We start from the raw sequence: 19,384 nt of genomic DNA, 5'->3' as shown, positions 1-19,384 counted from the left end.
GCTACAGCCCCTTTGATGGCCTTCAAGCAATCCTCCTGCATCTCCTTCCTCTTCTGGCAGAACGCTTCCTTGATAAAGGCCATCAACTGTTCCACATGGGGCTTTGCTACTTGTACTAGCCCTTCCCCCTTCTCCATCCTTCCACTGGCTACTGCACCACAGGTCTCTTCCAACTCCTTGGCCAGATCTTTCAGCTTCTGCCGGGTTTTGTAACCAGCAGACATACCGCACCCGGGGGGGGGGGGGGGGGGGGGGAGACTTCTCCTCCGACCTTCAGTTAGCTTTTCCGTCAAAATTACATCCAATTTTACGTAAAAAGAGCTATTTTCCGTGCCTTCAAGCAGGAGCTGCCCTGTGTGCAACCATTCACACCACGGTCGCCACATGAAGTCCCCTAACCCCCTCTCTAATGACCCAGTCTAAACCCCCTCTCTCTCTCTGATGACCCAATCCAACCCCGTCTCTCTATCTCTAATGACCCAGTCTAACCCTGCTCTCTTCTGTGTCTCTAATGACCCAGTCTAACATTCCTCCGCACACCACAGTCTCTAAAAATTAAGTCAAACGCCCTCTCTCTAATAACCCAGGCTAACCCTCTCTCTCAAATAACCCAGGCTAACCCCTCCCCAGATGGAAGTGACGAGCCAATGTACATCGAAAAAGGGGACAGGGACAGTCAAGATACCCTGGTTGTAATGCCTCCCTCTCCTGTTTTCTGATGGTGCTGTCACATGTACATAAGTAAAACCCTAAAAATATGTAATATAAATAGGAAACTGATAAAATACTTCAACAGTTCGGGGGAGGAGACGGGGGGGGGGGGGGGGGGTGGTTAGCTGATATTGGTGGGGGGGGGGGGGAAGTGGAGGTTATTCCTGTTATTATATGTTATTGTATGGTGTTTTTGTTAGAATTTCAATTAAAATATTTTTTCAAATAAAGTATGTGATAATAGGGCATTGATAAAATATCAATGGGATTAGACAAAGTCAACATTTATGAAGGGGAAATCCTGTTTGACAGACCTATTGGAGTTTTTGTGGGTATAATAGAGTAGATAAGGGTGAAACTGTGGATGTGGTGTATTCAGATTTTCAGAAAGCCTTTGATAAAGTACCACATAAGAGGTTAATGTGCTAAATTAATGCTCATGGGATCGGGGGTAATATATTGGTATGGACTGAGAACTGGTGTGGGCAGCACGGTGGCATAGTGGTTAGCACTGCTGCTTCACAGCTCCAGGGACCCAGGTTCAATTCCGGCCTTGGGTCACTGTGCGGAGTATGCATGTTCTCCCCGTATGTGCGTGGGTTTCCTCCGAGTGCTCCAGTTTCCTCCCACAGTCCCAATATCTGCAGGTTAGGTGGATTGGCCAAGGCAAATTGCCCCTTTGTGCCCAAAGATGTGTAGGTTAGGTTAAGGAGTTATTGGGGTAGGGTGGGGGAGCAGGTTGGGTGCTTTTTCAGAGGGCCAGTGCTGACTCGATGGGCCGAATGGCCTCCTCCCTGCACTGTAGGTGTTGTATGAACTCTCTCTCAGCCTAATCTCCCCTCTCTCTAACAACCCAGTTTAATCATGTCCTCTGTCTTTCTGAGCCTGGTCTCCATGGAGATGGTGGCGGTGACTGCGCGTTGCCTCGGAGACGGGCCTTGCTCTGTTCTATCAGCCTCGGATTTGAGCTGGGAGGATGGGGACGCGTACTCCCTTTAAAGGTGCTCGGAGAGACGGCGGCTTGCGGACCCCACCTGGTAAAACTGACCGGGAATTCGGGACCCGTGGGGGTGGGGGCTCCCGGGACAAGGATCTGCCTCTTGGGGGTGAGTAAACGGGCCGACCCTGGGCAGGGATCTCCCCCAAGGGGCAGGAGATAAGAGCTTGCTTTGGACAGGGATCTGCTTCCAGTGGTGGGGATAGGGGTTTCCTTTGGATGGATGGGATTTGGGGCCACGTTCGAGGACTTTGAAGAGGAATGGGAGGTTAGGGATGGTATGGCACTTTGCAAGGATGGTGGGGTCAGTGGGTATTTTGAGAAAAAGAATGATGATGATAGATGAAGGGAATGCTAGCATAGTGTAATTTCTGTGGGTTTTAAAATATATATATTTATTGAAAACTTTTTCATTTGGACCAAATAGTACAATAATATAACAATCAGATGCTACAAATGACAAGTTACAATGTACAAAGAACACAATCAAGAGCACCTCCAATACTAATTTGCCAACATTAAACTAAAAATACCCTAAACAACTTCTGGTGACTTAGTCTTTAAAAAAGGAAATGAATGGCGGCCGTCTTAAGTAGAACCACTCTACTGACCCCCTAATGATGCACTTGACCTTGTCCAAATGTAAAAACTCCAAGACGTCACCCCACCAGACTGAGGCACTGGGCGGAGTAGGTCATTTCCACACAAGCAGAACTCTCCTATTAATGAGGCAAAGGTGAGAACATCTGTCTCCCCCCCCCCCCCCCCCCCCCCGCAGCACTGATACCCTGAAAAAATGGTCACCAGTGGACAAGGTTCCAGTTCAATGTTAAGAAGCTCTGACATGGTGTTAAAGAAGGAGATCCAAAAGCTTAACAACTTGGGACAAGACCAGAATATGTGTGCGTGTGATTAGCCAGACCCCGAGAACAGCACTCGCAACTGCGTTCCACTCCTGAAAAATAACCGCTCCTCCTCGCCTTGGTCAGATGAGCCCTGAGCACCATCTTAAACTGGATCAAACTAAGTTGCGCACAAGAGGATGTGGAGTTGACCCTCTGAAGAGCCTTGCTCCACATCTCCTCATCCAGAATAGGAGCCAATTCACCCTCCCATTTTATCTTCACCTCATCCAATGGAACTGACTCCGGTGATGAGATCTGGCCACAAATACCGTAATACTCTCCCAGCAGACCTGGACAAAGATAAAATCCTCTTCAACGGGAAGGGCAGTGGTGCTAGAAAAGTCTTCTACAAAAACAATCATGAATCTGGAAATAATGAAAGAAAATGGTCCTAGGGAGTTGAAATTTTACTGACAGCTCCTCAAAACTGGCAAAGTTTCCCGCCACGAACAAGTCCCCAAACCTCCCCTCCCATGACTTAAACGTTGAGCCCATGTCTGCCGGCACCTAAAGATGATCACTACAGATGGAGGACATCAGCAACATGGAGCTAAGTTAAAAATGCTGTCTAAACTGGTTCCAAATTCTCCGGCTGAACACCATCATCGGGTTTGAAGAAAATCTCGTAAGAAAGGCTGAAGCAAGGCAGCCAAATGGCACCCAAACTAGAGCCGCTACAAGAACTTGTTTCCATTTGCCCCCATATGGAACCCGGATCACTAAGCCACTCCAGCACTTGCTCAATATTGTCAGCCCAATAATAAAATAACAAATTGGGTAAAGCCAAACCCCTGGACTGTCTGTCCGTCTGAAGAAATGTCCTACCGATCCTTTGCATCTTTAACCTGCCCAAATAAAAGAGGAGACTTGTTGACTCTGACAAAAAAAATTAGTGAAAAAAGTGGGGAGACACTGAAAGAAAAAGAAAAACCTCAGGAGGACATTCATTTTAACAGCCTGAACCCTGCCCACCAAGGACAGGAGGGAGGTTATCCCATTTGTGTAAGTCAGATTTGACCCCATTCACCAGATTAGCATAATTTAATTTATGGAGTGAAGTCCAATCATGGGCAGTCTGGATACCCAGATAAGAAAAGCTAGATCTGGCAAGCAAAAAGGTAAAATCCCCAGTTAGCTCCCCTCCCGGGGGTATTAACCGGGAAGTATTCGCTCTTATCCAAATTCAACTTCTACCCAGAGAAGGAGCCAAAACTCCTCCTCAGTAGCTTTGTTATCTCATCCACAATGCAGACTGGATCCATAATACAGTATAAAGGAGCAAATCATCTGCGTACAAAGATGCCCTATGCTCCCTCCCTCTCCAACTTATCCCCTTCCACTTATTCGAATATCTTAACACGATGGCCAGTGGTTCAATTGCTAAAGAAAATAGAAGAGGAGACAATGAACATCCCTGCCTCGTACCCCTATCAACAGAAAATATCTCAAGATCAGGACATTAACGCAGACACTAGCGGTGTGTGCCCTATATAGTAAACAAATCCAAAAATGTAAACTTTTGCCCAAAACCGAACCTCCTAAGAATCTTAAAGAGATATCCCCACCCCACACTATCAAGTGCTGTTCGGTGTCCATTGACACAATCACCTCTGGTTTGGGCACCGGAGAGGGGAAAGAACAACATTAAACAGCCAACATATATTGGCCAACAATTGCCGACCTTAAACAAAGCCTGTCTGGTCTTATGTGATCATCGCAGTGCCAATACTTCCATTAGCAATTTTGCGTTCAGATTCAAAAGCAAAATGGGTCAAAACAACCCACATTCTGCAGGGTCCTTCTCATTCTTCACGATCAGAGCGATAGAATCCTATGCCATCGCTGAATCCCCCACTATCAATGAGCCCCAGGGCAAGGAGTCATTGGACATGTCCAATATTAACGGGATCAATTAACCTGCAAATGTTTTGTAAAACTTAATGGGGAATCCATCAGGGCAGGAAGCTTTACCTGTCTGCATTAGCCAATACATTTCATAATTTCCTCGGGGCCCAATGGGGATTCCAACTCCTCCCGCCTTTCTCTCCCCACCAATGGAAAAGACAACCCATCTAAAAAGATCGCCATGGTCGAACTTTCCTCCAGGGGCTCCGATCTATAGAGATCCCTACAGAATGTTACGAAAGCCGTATTGACTTTAGACGGGGCAGAAACCAAAATCCAACCCGAGTCCCTTATCTGTACAATCTCCTGGGAAGCAGTCTACCGTCTCAGCTGATGAGCTAAATGGTGATTGGCCTTGTCCCTGTAATACCCCAGCTGGCCACCGCCTTACCTGTTGATAACAATTTAAATGCGTCTGCAGATTTTTCCTGCTCACAAGCAACTCCGGGGTAGGGCAAGTGAGTATTGATGGTATAGGATGGAGTATAGGATGGAATCCACCAGCCTCTGCCACTCCACTCTCGCAGTCCTTTCCACATGTTCTTTGTAGGAAATTATCTCCCCCGAATGACCACCTAAGGGCTTCCCATAGCATAGAAGGTGAGAAACTAACTTGTGTCAAACTTGATATATTCCCCAATGGCAGAGGATATACGTTTGCAAAATCCTTTGTTTACTAATAACGTTGTATCCAACCTCCATGGCGGCTACTGGGAGGGACCTGACTCTAGGACCAAGTCCACAAAATGAGGAGCATGGTCCAAAATCACAATCACCGAATACCCAGCTGCTTCACCCAGGGGAGGAAAGATCTACCCACCACAAAGAAGCCAATCCGTGAGTAAACCTGAAGGACATGGGGGACAAAAATGAAAAATCTTTATCCCTAGGATGCAAATAATGGCCCTTCCCCATCTACTCCATAAAAGCCTACAACTCCTTTGTCACCCCTGAAGGAGCCTGTGACTTGTACCTAGATCGCTCCATCTTCGGATCCCCCCCTCTCTCTCTCCCTTTCCCCCCACCCACCCCCCAAGATTAGTTGATGCAAGTCTAAATCAGGAATGGAGGTTAGCAAGCTGTTAACAAAATTCGTATCATCCCAATTTAGACAATAGACATTGACCAGGACCACCAAGGTACTTGCCAAGGACTCACTAACAATCACATATCTACCATATGGAACCTTTTTATTGATTAAAATTGCGGCCCCCCTAGGCCCTACCGTCAAAGCTCGAGTGAAATACTTCTTACCCACCCCTTCCGCAACCTAGTCTGGCCGCTTACCCACAAATGAGTCTCCTGCAGAAGCCCAACATCAGCAGTCAAGCTTTTTAGGTGAACGACTACCTTCAACCTTTTCACTGGGCCACCCAACCCCCTTACATTCCAGGTGACCAACCAAATTGGGTGCCTCCCACATTCCTTGCCCTTCCACCAGAAGGGCTTATCCAGCAACTGCTTAGAGAGTACAGGCACCAGGCCCACCCAAGATGGCTGCCAAGCCCACCAGCAAGCCAAAATAAAGAGAAATCTGCAGTCACTGTCTACAAACTATCAAGTGTTTGGTCAAAATCTGACCCAGTAACTGCGCATGTTTGCAGCTTGTGTTATACTTTTTTTTTAACACTGCTACTGTGCAGCACCTTGGGATATTTCATCATGTTGTATATGGGGCACTGTTGTATATGGGGCACTGTATAAATGTAAGTTGTTGTGTTTTGCTTTCTTCTGCACACTTGGGCTATTTATTTTTCATTTGTGGTCGAATGGCCTGTGAAATTATTATTGTTGTGTTTAGTAGAAAAGAAGAAGGAAATTAAAAAAGAAGTTGAAGAGGTTTCCCCAATTCTGGAGGAGCCAGAGAAGGAAGATATTTTGAAGGGAGAGGACATCATGGCCCTGGCAATAAAAACAGAGGATCTGAATGAGGTACGGAGATATATTTTATTTGTACGATTTTGGTGATGTGTGTTTGGAATGTGGCTTTGGGTTTGGGAGAAACCCAGATGAAGGGCCTCCGACCATGAACATGATTCTACCAGGATTACGTGTCAGCTGACACTGCCCTTTGTTGCTGCAGAATTTGCCTCCTTCGTGTTCCTTTTTTGGTGTATACTGTTTTGACTCCAAAATGTCCGTCCATGACACCCACACTCATTTCTGGTGTGTGCGATATTGAATGCCATTATGGTGAGGACATTAGCTTCTGCAGGGAGTGTAAACTCCCCCCCCCCCCCCCCCCCCCCACCACACTTTATTGCAATGGCATTACCATCGCTGAATCCCCCACTATCAAAGTCCTGGAGGTTACCATTGAACAAAAACTGAACTGGACCATAAGGCCTACTCGAGGATTGATTTTTTTGTCCTGAGCAGGGGGTTAGTGTCGTGGGTGGAGGATGTGGAATACTCCGCCATTGCCATTTCAGATCATGCCCCGCACTGGATGGACCTCGGGCTGGGGGAAGAGAGGGACCAACGTCCGCCCTGGCGCATGGAGGTGGGGCTGTTGGTAGATGAGGAGGTGGCCGAGAGGGTTCGGGGGTGTATCGAGAGATACCTTGAGGCCAATGATAACGGGGAGGTTCGAGTGGGGACGGTCTGGGAGGCATTGAAGGCGGTGATGAGGGGGGAATTGATCTCCATCCGAACCCATAGGGAGAGGGGGGAGCAGAGGGAGAGGGAGAGACTGATAGGGGAGATGGTGCAGGTGGACAGGAGATATGCGGAGGCCCCAGAGGAGGGATTGCTGGGGTAGAGGCGTAGCCTTCAGGCCAGATTTGACCTATTGACTACCAGAAAGGCGGAAGCTCAGTGGAGGAAAGCACAGGGTGCGGTGTATGAATACGGGGAGAAGGCGAGCAGGATGCTGGCGCACCAGCTCCGGAAGCGAGATGCGGCCAGGGAGATTGGGGGAGTGATAGATAGAGCTGGGAAGGTGGTGTGGAGGGGGGTAGATGTTAATGGGGTCTTCAGGGACTTCTATGGGGAACTGTACCGGTCTGAACCTCCGGTGGAGGGGGGAATGGGGCGCTTCTTGGACAAGCTGCGATTTCCAAGGGTGGAGGAGGAGCAGGTGGAGGGACTAGGGGCGCCGATTGAGCTGGAGGAGGTGGTCAAGGGGATAGAGAGCATGCAGTCGGGGAAGGCGCCGGGGCCGGACGGGTTTCCGGCGGAATTTTATAAAAGGTATTTGGACCTGTTGGGCCCCCTGTTGGTCCGGACCTTTAACGAGGCAAGGGAGGGGGGGGCTTTGCTCCCAACTATGTCACGGGCGCTGATTTCCTTGATCCTGAAGCGGGACAAGGACCCTCTGCAGTGCGGATCATGTAGGCCGATTTCGCTGCTGAACGCCGACGCTAAGCTGCTGGCAAAGATTCTGGCCACTAGAATAGAGGATTGCGTGCCCGGGGTCATTCATGAGGACCAGACGGGGTTTGTGAAGGGAAGGCAGCTGAATACAAACGTACGAAGGCTCCTCAACGTTATTATGATGCCGGCTGTGGAAGGGGAGGCGGAGATAGTGGTGGCATTAGATGCGGAGAAGGCCTTCGATAGGGTTGAGTGGGAGTATTTGTGGGAGGTGTTGGAGAGGTTTGGGTTTGGGGAGGGGTTTATCCGGTGGTTGAGGCTGCTCTACGAGGCCCCGATGGCGACTGTAGCCACAAATAGGAGGAGGTCGGAGTACTTTCGGCTGTACCGGGGGATGAGACAGGGGTGCCCCCTGTCCCCCTTGCTCTTCGCGTTGGCAATTGAGCCCCTGGCCATGGCACTGAGGGAGTCAGGGAACTGGAGGGGCCTGGTGCGGGGTGGGGAGGAGCATCGAGTGTCGCTGTACGCGGACGACCTGTTGCTGTACGTGGCGGACCCGGTGGGGGGATGCCGGAGGTGATGAGGATTCTTAGTGAATTCGGGGGTTTCTCGGGGTATAAGTTGAACCTGGGCAAGAGTGAGGTGTTTGTGGTACATCCGGGGGATCAAGAGGAGGGGATTGGTAGGCTCCCATTGAAGCAGGCAGGGAAGAGCTTCAGGTACCTAGGGGTCCAGGTGGCGGGGAGCGGGGGGCCCTGCACAAGCTCAACCTCACAAGGTTGGTGGAGCAGATGGAGGAGGAGTTTAAGAGGTGGGATATGTTACCGCTGTCACTGGCGGGAGGGTGCAGTCCGTTAAGATGACGGTGCTCCCGAGGTTTTTGTTCCTGTTTCAGTGCCTTCCCACCTTTATCCCGAAGGCCTTTTTTAGGAGAGTCAACAGGAGTATCACGGGATTTGTGTGGGCGCATGGGACTCCGAGGGTTAGAAGAGTGTTCCTGGAACGAGGCAGGGATAGGGGGGGCTGGCGTTGCCCAACCTCTGTGGGTACTATTGGGCTGCCAACGCAGCGATGGTGCGTAAGTGGGTAATGGACGAGGAAGGGGCAGCATGGAAGAGGATGGAGGCGGTGTCTTGTGTGGGCACGAGCTTGGAGGCGCTAGTAACGGCGCCATTGCCGCTCCCTCCAACGAGGTATACCACGAGCCCGGTGGTGGCGGCTACCCTCAAAATTTGGGGGCAATGGAGACGGCACAGGGGAGAAATGGGGGGCTCGATGGAGGCCCCGATACGAGGGAACCATCGGTTTGTCCCAGGGAGCATTGATGGCGTATTTCTGGGCTGGCACAGGGCAGGGGTTAGGAGGTTGAGGGACCTGTTTGTGGAGGGGAGGTTCGCGAGCTTGGGGGAGTTAGAGGGGAAGTTTGGGCTCCCCCCGGGGAACATGTTTCGGTAGGGCGTTTGCCAGGCGGCAGATGGAGGGGTTCCCCTTGTTGCCCCCACGTGGGGTACGGGACAGGGTGCTCTCGGGGGTGTGGGTTGGAGGAGGGAGGATTTCGGACATATACCGGGTGATGCAGGAGGTAGACGAGGCCTCGGTGGAGGAACTGAAGGGTAAATGGGAAGAGGAGCTGGGTGAGGAGATTGAGGAGGGGACGTGGGCGGATGCCCTGGAGAGAGTGAATTCCTCCTATTCCTGTGCAAGGCTTAGCCTCATACAGTTCAAGGTGCTGCATAGGGCCCACATGACTGGGTCGAGGATGAGTAGGTTTTTCGGGGGCGAGGACAGGTGTGCTAGGTGCTCGGGGAGCCCAGCGAACCACGGCCATATGTTTTGGGCGTGCCCAGCGCTGGGGGAGTTTTGGAAGGGGGTAGCAAGAACGGTGTCGAGGGTGGTGGGATCCAGGGTCGAGCCAGGCTGGGGACTCGCAATTTTTGGGGTTGCAGTGGAGTCGGGAGTGCAGGAGGCGAAAGAGGCCGGTGTCCTGGCCTTTGCGTCCCTAGTAGCCCGGCGGAGGATCTTGCTCCAATGGAAGGATGCGAGGCCCCCAAGCGTGGAGGCCTGGGTCAATGATATGGCGGGGTTCATTAAATTGGAGAGGGTGAAATTTGCCCTGAGGGGATCAGTACAAGGGTTTTTCAGGCGGTGGCAGCCTTTCCTGGACTTCCTGGCGGAACGGTAAGGAAATAGGCCGACAGCAGCAGCAACCGGGGGGGGGGGGGGGGGGGGGGGGGGGGGGGGGGGGGGGGGGGGGGGGGGGGGTGGGGGGGGGGTTTGGTTTGGATTGGGAGGAAGAAGAACTGTGTACATGGGTCTGTGGGATGTGGCGGGTGCTATCTCTTTCCCTTTTGTTGTTTGGGTGCTCTTTTGGTTTTTTTTCTTTTTCCTTTTGTTTGAAGTTGGGGGGTATTGTTCTTGGGGTGTTAACGCGGTTGTTTGTTAATAGAGTTAAGATGTTTATATTTTGTAAAAATTTCAATAAAAATGATTTAAAAAAAAAACTGAACTGGACCAGTTACATAAATACTGTGGCTACAAAAGTAGGTTAGTGACTTCACTCTCTGAAGCCCGTCCAGCATCTCCAAAGCACAAGTCAACACTGTGATGAAATACTTATGTGGATGACTGCAGCTCCATTAACACTCAATAACTTAACACCATCCAGGCAAAACAACCAGCTTGAACTGCACCCTATCTACCACCTTAAACATTCACTTCCCCATCACTGACCCACAATGGCAGCAGTGTGTTCCTTGTACAAGATGTAATGCAAGAAGATGTAACTACAAGATGCAACTAACCAAGGTTCCTTCACCCAAACACGCAATCTCTATCACCTAGAATGTAATGGACAGAAGACGCATGGCAACACCACCACTTAGCTAGTCCTTCGCCCCACCCCCATGCCACACAACGTCCTGTCTTAGAATTAAATCAAAATTTTTCAGTCACTGGATCAGAGTCCTGGAACTTGCTCCATAAATTATTGAGTGTACCTTCACCACACATTCGGCAGTGGTTCAAGAAAGTGACTCACTTACCATCTTCCCAAGGGCAGCACGGTAGCATAAGTGGCTAGCACTGTGGCTTCACAGCGCCAGGGTCCCAGGTTCGATTCCCCGCTGGGTCACTGTCTGTGTGGATTCTGCACGTTCTCCTCGTGTCTGCGTGGGTTTCCTCCAGGTGCTCTGGTTTCCTCACACAGTCCAAAGAAGTGCAGGTTAGGTGGATTGGCCATGCTAAATTGCCCTTGGTATCCAAAAAGGTTAGGAGGGGTTATTTGGGTTACGGGAATAGGGTGTAAGTGAGGGCTTAAGTGGGTTGGTGCAGACCTGATGGGCTGAATGGCCTCCTTCTACACTATATGTTCTATGTTCTAATATGCTGGTTTAGCCAGAAACACCACATTCCATAAGTGAATTAAAAATACAATCCACCAATATCAAAAGATATATAACTGAATGATCTGTTTCAGAGCTGTTCGTCAAATGATAAATATTGGCCAGGTAGATTGTCTCCACTTCTCAGCAAACCAGGATCGATTTAGGATTATCATTAAAATAATGCAAGAGGAAATTGGATAAATATTTGCATTCCCCACAGTCTAATCTTTAGTTTTCCATTCATCACAACCATTTCCACAGCTACCAATCTCCTTGAAAACACGTTCACCTCCATCTTTGATGTCATAGTCTTCATTAAAATTATTATTCTTTTTCCCTGGTATGGCCCTTATCAAAGCTCCCTGAAGTCCAAGGACACAAACTTGAATATCTGTGGTAAATTACTGACTTAACCATTCAACTACAATTCTGGCTTGCCCATGTAAAGCACTATTGAATTCTACTATCCTCTACCAAAACACCTCACTCTTCCAGATCATTGTAAAATGCAAAATTCTAGGGGCTGGTTTAGCAGAGGGCTAAATCGCTGGCTTTGAAAGCAGACCAAAGCAGGCAAGCAGCACGGTTCAATTCCCGTACCAGCCTCCCCGAACAGGTGCTGGAATGTGGCAACTAGGGGCTTTTCACAGTAACTTAATTTGAAGCCTGTGACAATAAGCGATTTTTCATTTTCGTTTCATTTCAAGTTAACCTTCGGCTTCTGTTCTCCACTGTAAGCCATCTTCTTAAACCCCTCTTGCCTGCTTTTCCATTCTCCCCTCCCAACGACGAGTTCCAGGATTTTAACAAAGATTGAAACCATTCAGCTACCAACGCTGCTTCCCTCCCAATGTCCAGGACACCCAGCAGAATTTCCACTGATCTCTCCCCTGCTCTCTACCTGAACTCATATCTTTCTTTAGTTCCTTTCTTGCTTCTTTATATCCATTCTCCGAACTCATCTTGTCCGTAAGACCCTGTTCCCTAGGTCTGATTCCTACTAAACAGCTGATGATCCAACTCATTTTCCTGACGCACACGTCAGCTCATATTGTTAACAGTTAACTTTCCTGAGGTACTGTTTCCTTCCCCATAAGATCTCATTACGTATTTACTCAAATAACCAAATAACTCGTGCTTTAGTCTGTTTCTCCATGCGCCATCTACAACCGTTCTTTCTTTTCTAAAATTCACGGAACATGCTGCTAGCACCCAGACCTGTGCACATCTTTCTTAGAAGTACATTCTTTAATCCCTCTAACCGGATTTCTGCTCCTGTTATGGTATCAAAACAGTCCTGACCAAACTAAGTGACAAGCTACATGATTGTGACAAAGATTAGGACATCCGGTGACGACATGTAGGTAGAGGTCGCACATTGATTGGCACCTGCTAGAGCTTTCGGGTTTTTTTTGCCTTTTTTTTAAATTTAGAGTACCCAATTAATTTTTTTTCCCAATTCAGGGGCAATTTAGTGCGGCCAATCCATCTACCCTGCACATCTTTGGGTTGTGGGGGTCAGACCCACGCAGGCACGGGCAGAATGTGCAAACTCAACATGGACAGTGGCCCGGGACCAGGATCGAACTCAGGTCCTCTGTGACATGTGGCAGCAGTGCTAACTACTGCACCACCATGCTGACCTTTTTTTTTGCCCATATGATTCATCTCCAGGGAAATTGTGGTAACTAAAAGATGTTGGAAAAACCAGACGAAAAATAGGGGTCAGAAAGGTACAACTAATAGTACGTCTGAGAGTTCAAGATTGGTGCAGAGTTCTATGGGAGGAAAAATGACGGGAGCAAGCTCACTGGGTGACGCTGCGCACATTATTACAGAGGCTGAGGTGATGGTGGTGGAGTTTGAGTGGCAGTTCGCCAAACATTTTGATAGGCCTCGGAAGGAGATGATGACCACGTTCAAGGAGTTGGTGGATGATACACTGGCCCCGATAAAGGAGGCTCTAGGAAATACCACCGATGGCGGTGCGGGAGCAAGGAAGTGTTGAAGGGGATAGAGGGGGCATTATCGCGGCACAGTGACAAGTTCACCTCGATGGGAGAGGAGATGCAGAAGCTGCATGAAAGTATTAAATAGCTGAAGCCAAAGTGGAAGTCCTGGAGGGGAGGTTACGGCAGCAGAATCTGTGGATTGTGGGACTGCCTGAGGGGCTGGAGGGCCAGAGGCCGACGGAGTACTTTGCAGAGACGTTCGGCAAGTTGTTGGGGGAGGAGGAGATCCTTTCCCTCTATGACCTGGATAGGGCTCATCAGTCACTCCGGCCTAAGCCAAAGGTGAATGAACCAATGAGAGCAGTGATGGTCTGCTTTCACAGCTACCAGTGAAAGAGAAAATTTTGAGATGGTGAAGCAGAGGTGAGATGCGAAAGCAAGATCTCACGACGGAGCTGGCAAGCTGGCGGGTGGCCTTTGGTAGGGCAAAGGCAGCGTTTTACAAGAGCAACATGCGGTTTGGGGTGGTCTACTGTAGCCATCTGGGATGGCCACTTTTCAGCATATAAACTGGATACTCACAGAGCATATAGCGAAAAATGGACAATGCAAAGTAACAAGCTGGCACAGAGCCTGAATGTGTATTTAGAAGATAGACTGCAGACAGAACCAAAACTCTTGGCCAATTTGCACATTGATGGCCCATGTCTGATAAACAAAAGACTGGGGCTCAGGTAGCCGATGCCGTCCCAGACATTCCGGCGCCACTACCCCAGCGAGAAGATACAAACAAAGCAAGGCCAATGGCCACTTAGGACATGCCCAGCCATCAAGGCACCCGCCTGAATATTGGCTCAGATTGATGGCGGTGATCGAGAAGCTGCCCGATTGGTTGGGACCAAGTTAAGGCCCGCCTAAAAGCGCGCAAAGCCCCCTAGTATAAGAAGGAACCCCGCCATGTGTTCGCTCTTTTGGATTCGGCTCTCAACTGGAGAGACCCCTCCACCTGCACCACCAGAAGCAAGTAAGTTCAAGTTCAACGCTCGCTACCAGACGGACGACTATAGCTATACTCCTGCTATTTCTTCAAACCCAACAGCCTCAGATCCGAACAACGGCCACTGTTCCTCTGACCTAAGTGGGCACCCGAAGTTAAGTATAGGTGTTAGTGATAGACATAGTTTAGCCTGTAGTGTTATTGTGCATGAGTAAATCATACTGTGTGTAAATAAAGTAGCATTGACTTTGAACTAACTAACTGGTGTATTGGGTCTTTGATCGATATTCGGTTGAACATTGTGGCGGTATCAAGAGGTATCTGGCGACTGTGAAAGCATATTCAGAATTAAGATTAAGAAAGGTGGCCTTATTAACCGCCATATTTATAGCTATTAAAATATAGCAACATTACCCAGCAACGTTATGAGTTGCACACAACTCCAAAGACTATAACTTTGAGATAGCGGAGGCGTTCGTGAAGACCTGAAGAACTGGGACTGAGCTGAGTTCGAACTTTGCTTTTATTTCATGTTGTGGTTGGAAGGGGATGGTTTTGGGACAGGTTGGATGGATTGGCCATGCAAAATTTCCCCTTAGTGTCCAAAAGGTAGGCTGGGGTTACTAGGTTATGGGGGATAGGTGGAGGAGTGGACTTGGGCAGGATGCTCTGAGGGAGAATTCAGAATATCCAATTCACCTATAAGCATGTGTTCCGAGACTTGTGGAAGGAAACCGGAGCACCCGGAGGAAACCCACGCAGGCACGGGGAGAACGTGCAGACTCCGCAAAGATAGTGACCCAAGCTTGGAATCGAACATGGGTCCCTGGTGCTGTGAAGAAACAGTGCTAACCACTGTGCTATCGTGCCACTCTAATGTAGGGTTTCTGACTAGGATGGTGGCTGTCATACCAAATTTGGATATGGTGGGTGGGGGGTGGGATCATCTGGTTTAAGGTGGACAGGGTGGCAAGGGAGGAGCAGCAGCAGCTGGTAGAAGAAATCTTGGAGGTGGATGGGAAGTATGCAGAGAATCTCCGGAACGTCTGGTGAGGAGAAAGGAATTGAGGCACGGTTTGACCTTCTGTCCACAGGAAAAGCGGTTTGGTAGTTAAGCGGGCAAAGGGGGTAGTATATGAACATGGGTAGAAGATCAGTCACTTGCTGGCAGCTGTATGACAGATTGTCCGGGTTCGGGATGAGGTAGGAGAGATGATGGTGGTTCCGGAGCAGGTGAGCAAGGCAGTTGAGGAGTTTTATAAAATGTCGGAGCCCCCGGAGGACAAATTGGATATGAGGGAATGTTTGGGGATTTGGTGTGTTCTTGAGTAAGAGCGGAGGAAAGGACAGGGTTGGAAGAGTCAGTGGGGATTGAGGAGGTTCGGGGGAGGGGGGATCCGATAGGGATGATGCAAACGGAAAGGCACTGCGGCCTGATGGATTTCCGGTGGAGTTTTATAAAACATTTTTGGATAGGCCGGCGCCACTGTTGGTTGAGATCTTTGAAGGTGCTGTGGGTAAGGGGCGCTTCCGAAGACGATGGGACAGGCATCCATTTCGCTGTTGTCATGTGAGAGTACCTTTAAGAAATGGGTGTTTAATACTGCAGTGATGTCAGAGTGTGGGTGGAGCTGGCCTGTCTGTCAGCTTTTACTTTCATTTAAGGCTGTTTGCTGTAGGGTGTGTTTTAGTTTTGTTTTCAGTGTTGGAGCTGAAGCCAGACCAAACTGGTGTACTGCTGTTCTCTCTGCCATCAAAATCTGTTGATCATTTGGTGAATTCAGAATTATAAAGGTTTTCCGTAGTGAATTTGGCCTGATATGCTTCTGATAAAGGTTTTGTTTTTAATTTGTATGGATGGTAAAAAGGAAAGCTTAAAGGTTTACTTAGTGTTGTATTCGTTGGGGTTGTATTTGAATTAATGGTTGCTAAGATGTTCACTGTATATTTTAAAAAGGTTAACTTGAGTTCATAGACTAAACATTGTTTTGCTTTAAAAAAAAACTTTTCCATTTCTGCTGTACCACACCTGTAGAGTGAGCCGTGTGCTCCCCATACCACAATCTATTAAAAGTTGTGGGTCAGGTGAACTCCATGATACACTTTGGGGTTCTCTAAACCCTGGCCCATAACATTATTAAAAAGGGTAAGGAGGGGATTTCCGGTGGCAGTGGTCGCACATTTGGTAGCTCCCACTTGTGGCAGTGTTTTTGGACCTTTTCCCTGATTAACGGGCGGGTGTTTCAGTGGAAAAAGGTGTAGGACTGGTGGAGGAAGAGTTTGTTTCACTGGTGGATGGATTTGTGGACCAGAGGTGGTTTTAGGCGAAAGCAGCTGTTGGAGCGAGGAAACTTATCCTGCGACACAGGGGAAGATGACAGAGGGTAAGGGGCCGGCCCTACCATCTCAGTGGTCTATGGAGCAGCTGGGGGACTTCTTGAACGAGACGTTCACTCAGCAGAGGAAGGGGTCTCCGGAAGTCCTGACGAGGACGGTGGATCCGCTTAAGGCGGGGATTGACCGTGTGGAGATGAGGTTGGAGTCTCAAAGCCAAGCGATCCGGAAGGTGGAGGAGATGGTGGGGGAGCGTGAGGAGCAGCATGCTTCATTGGCGGCCGAGATGGGGGTGAGAACCACTCCCGGAGACAGAACCTGAGGATTGTGGGATTGCCAGAGGGCATTGAGGGAGCGGACACAGGCTTGTATGTGGTCAAGATGTTGGAGAAGTTACTGGGAGAGATGGTTTTTGAACAGCCGCTGGAGGTGGACCGAGTGCACAGGGCACTGATGAGGAAGCTGCAGGGCAACGAGTCGCCGAGGACGATGGTGGTGCGGTAGCACTGGTTTCTGAACAAGGAGCAGATCCTGAGGTGGGCTAGGCAGATGAGGTGGTGTACCTGGTAGGGCAGCAAACTTTTGAGTATACCAGGACCGGGGTGCGAAGCTGGCCAAGAGGCAAGCGGGCTTTAACAAAGTGAAGGCTGCCCTCTTTAAGAAGGGGGTGAAGTTTGGGATGCTGCATCCGGCTCACCTCTGGTGACCTACAGTGGTTGAGAATACTATTTTAGGACACAGGAGGAAGCGATGGAGTTTGTGAGAGACAATGGACTGGCAGGAGAATTTTTTAAAAGTCAGCTGTGTTTCTCATATGCAAGGATGGCACATACTTCCCGAATTGCAGCAGAGACCCCCCCCCCCCCCCCCCCCCCCCCCCCCCCCAACCACCACATGCACTTAGTTCAGACCATTGTTTTTGGTCCTCCCCACAAACTTTTATCCCTGTAGCCACTGACTCCATCTTTCTCCCTGGAAAAAGGTTTGAGGCTAAACCACAATATTTGCAACCTTGGTGGTGTATTTCCTCCATAACTTGTCTTTTATCAAAACTCTGCTGCCCACGTCCCACTTGCGCCAAAACCTGTTCAGCCATCAACCTGCACCCGCTGACCTACATTGGTCATTGGTCCCCCAGTCAGAAATGCCTCAGTTTTGAAATTCTCATCTTGTTTTCAAATCTTTCCATGGCTTTACCTCTCCCTGCTTCTGTAATCTCTTGCAATCCAGAATCCTCTGATATATCTGTGCACCTTCAGCTCTGCACTCTGGTTTTCATAGAATCCATAGAATTGTACTCTGGTTTTAATCACTGTTGGTTGCCATGGTATCAGTTAGCGAGACCCCAAGGTCTGGATAACCTCTATTTTTTTTTACAGACAGTTTTATTGAGGTATTTTTGGCATTGTAAACAGTAACAAAATATACATTAGCGTGCAGATACCAGTTACAAAAAACATAGTGCAAATAACAGTACCACTCTCGCAGGTAGACCCGCCTATTCTTCCCCCCATCTCTACACTATTCTACCCCCCCCCCCCCCCCCCCCCCCCTCCATGCCATGTCCGACAGCCGTACTTCGGTCCTTGGGGGCTTTGAGTCCCTCCAGGCCAACAGTATTCGTCGCCAGGCTATCAGGGAAGCAAAGTCCACAACGCCGGCCTCTATCCCCTCCTGTACTCCCGGGTCTTCCGACACCCCAAAAATCGCCACCTCTGGACTCATCGCCACCCTTGTTTTCAGTACCCGGGATATGAAGTCCGCAAATCCCTGCCAGTATCCCCTGAGTTTTGGACACGCCCAGAGCATGTGGACATGGTTCGCTGGTCCTCCCCCACATCTAGCACACTTGTCCTCCAGCCCAAAGAATTTGCTCATCCGGGCCACCGTCATGTGGGCCTGGTTATCCACCTTGAACTGAATCAGGCCGAGCCGGGCACATGTTGCGGTTGCATTTACCCTCCTCAGAGCGTCTGCCCATAGGCCTCCCTCCAACTCCCCACCAAGCTCCTCCTCCCACTTAAGTTTTAGTTCCTCGGTCCCTGTGTCCTCCGCCCCCATAAGCTCCTTATAAATATCCGAGACTCTCCCCTCTCCTACTTCACCCTGGAAATGACCCTATCCTGGATCCCCCTTGGTGGAAGGCGTGGAAAGGACGGGACCTGTCTACGTACGTAATCCCGCACCTGCAAGTACCGAAAGTCATTCCCCCTCGCCAGCCCGAACTTCTCCTCCAGCGCCATCATGTTCGCGAAGCTCCCTTCCAGGAACAAGTCGCCCATCCTTCCCACCCCCGCCCTCCGCCACGCTCGAAACCTGCCATCCTTCTTCCCCGGGACAAATCGGTGGTTGTCACATATTGGGGACCAGACCGCGCTCCCACTTCCCCCGCATGCTTCCTCCATTGGCCCCAAATCCGCAAAGCCGCCACTACTATAGGGCTGGTGGAGTACCTGGCCAGCGGGAGCGGCAGGGGAGCCATGACCAGGGCTGCCAAGCTGGTGCCCTTGCACGAAGCAGCCTCCACCCGCTCCCAAACCGACCTCGTACCCACCATCCATTTCCTTATCATGGCTATGTTAGCCGCCCAGTAGTAGTTGCTGAGGTTCGGCAACGCCAGCCCCCCCCTCGCTACGGTTCCGTTCCAGCATCCCCCTCTTTACCTGCGGGGACTTCTCCGCCCAAACAAATCCTAGGATGGTTTTATTGATTCTTTTAAAGAAGGACCGTGGAATGAAAATAGGGAGACACTGAAAAATAAACAGGAATCTCGGGGGGATCGTCATCTTCACCGCCTGTACTCTCCCCGCTAGTGACAGCGGGAGTGCATCCCACCTCCGAAACTCGCTCCTCATTTGCTCCACCAGCCTGGACAAGTTCAACTT

At 49.7% G+C, this 19,384-nt stretch overlaps 1 protein-coding gene across 9 annotated transcripts in view; it reads left to right on the top strand.

Moving 5' to 3' along the window:
* Positions 1–1,466: 1,466 nt before the first annotated feature.
* Positions 1,467–19,384, top strand: part of LOC119953474 (mycbp associated protein) — a 229,365-nt gene continuing 211,447 nt past the window's right edge. For 2 of the 9 annotated variants that reach the window (XM_038777794.1, XM_038777790.1), the window contains exons 1-2: positions 1,651–1,817; positions 6,320–6,450. In XM_038777794.1, coding sequence (XP_038633722.1) covers positions 1,688–1,817; positions 6,320–6,450 — 261 coding nt within the window. In that variant the 5' untranslated portion in view covers positions 1,651–1,687. Of the gene's footprint in view, positions 1,513–1,650; positions 1,818–5,234; positions 5,356–6,319; positions 6,451–19,384 lie in introns of those variants that run through there. The other 7 variants (XM_038777797.1, XM_038777791.1, XM_038777799.1 and 4 more) reach the window with 7 other exon arrangements.

This window comes from Scyliorhinus canicula, chromosome 18, assembly GCF_902713615.1.
Source record: "Scyliorhinus canicula chromosome 18, sScyCan1.1, whole genome shotgun sequence".
Classification (NCBI taxonomy): Eukaryota; Metazoa; Chordata; class Chondrichthyes; order Carcharhiniformes; family Scyliorhinidae; genus Scyliorhinus; species Scyliorhinus canicula.
This window is presented reverse-complemented; position numbering and strand designations above follow the sequence as displayed.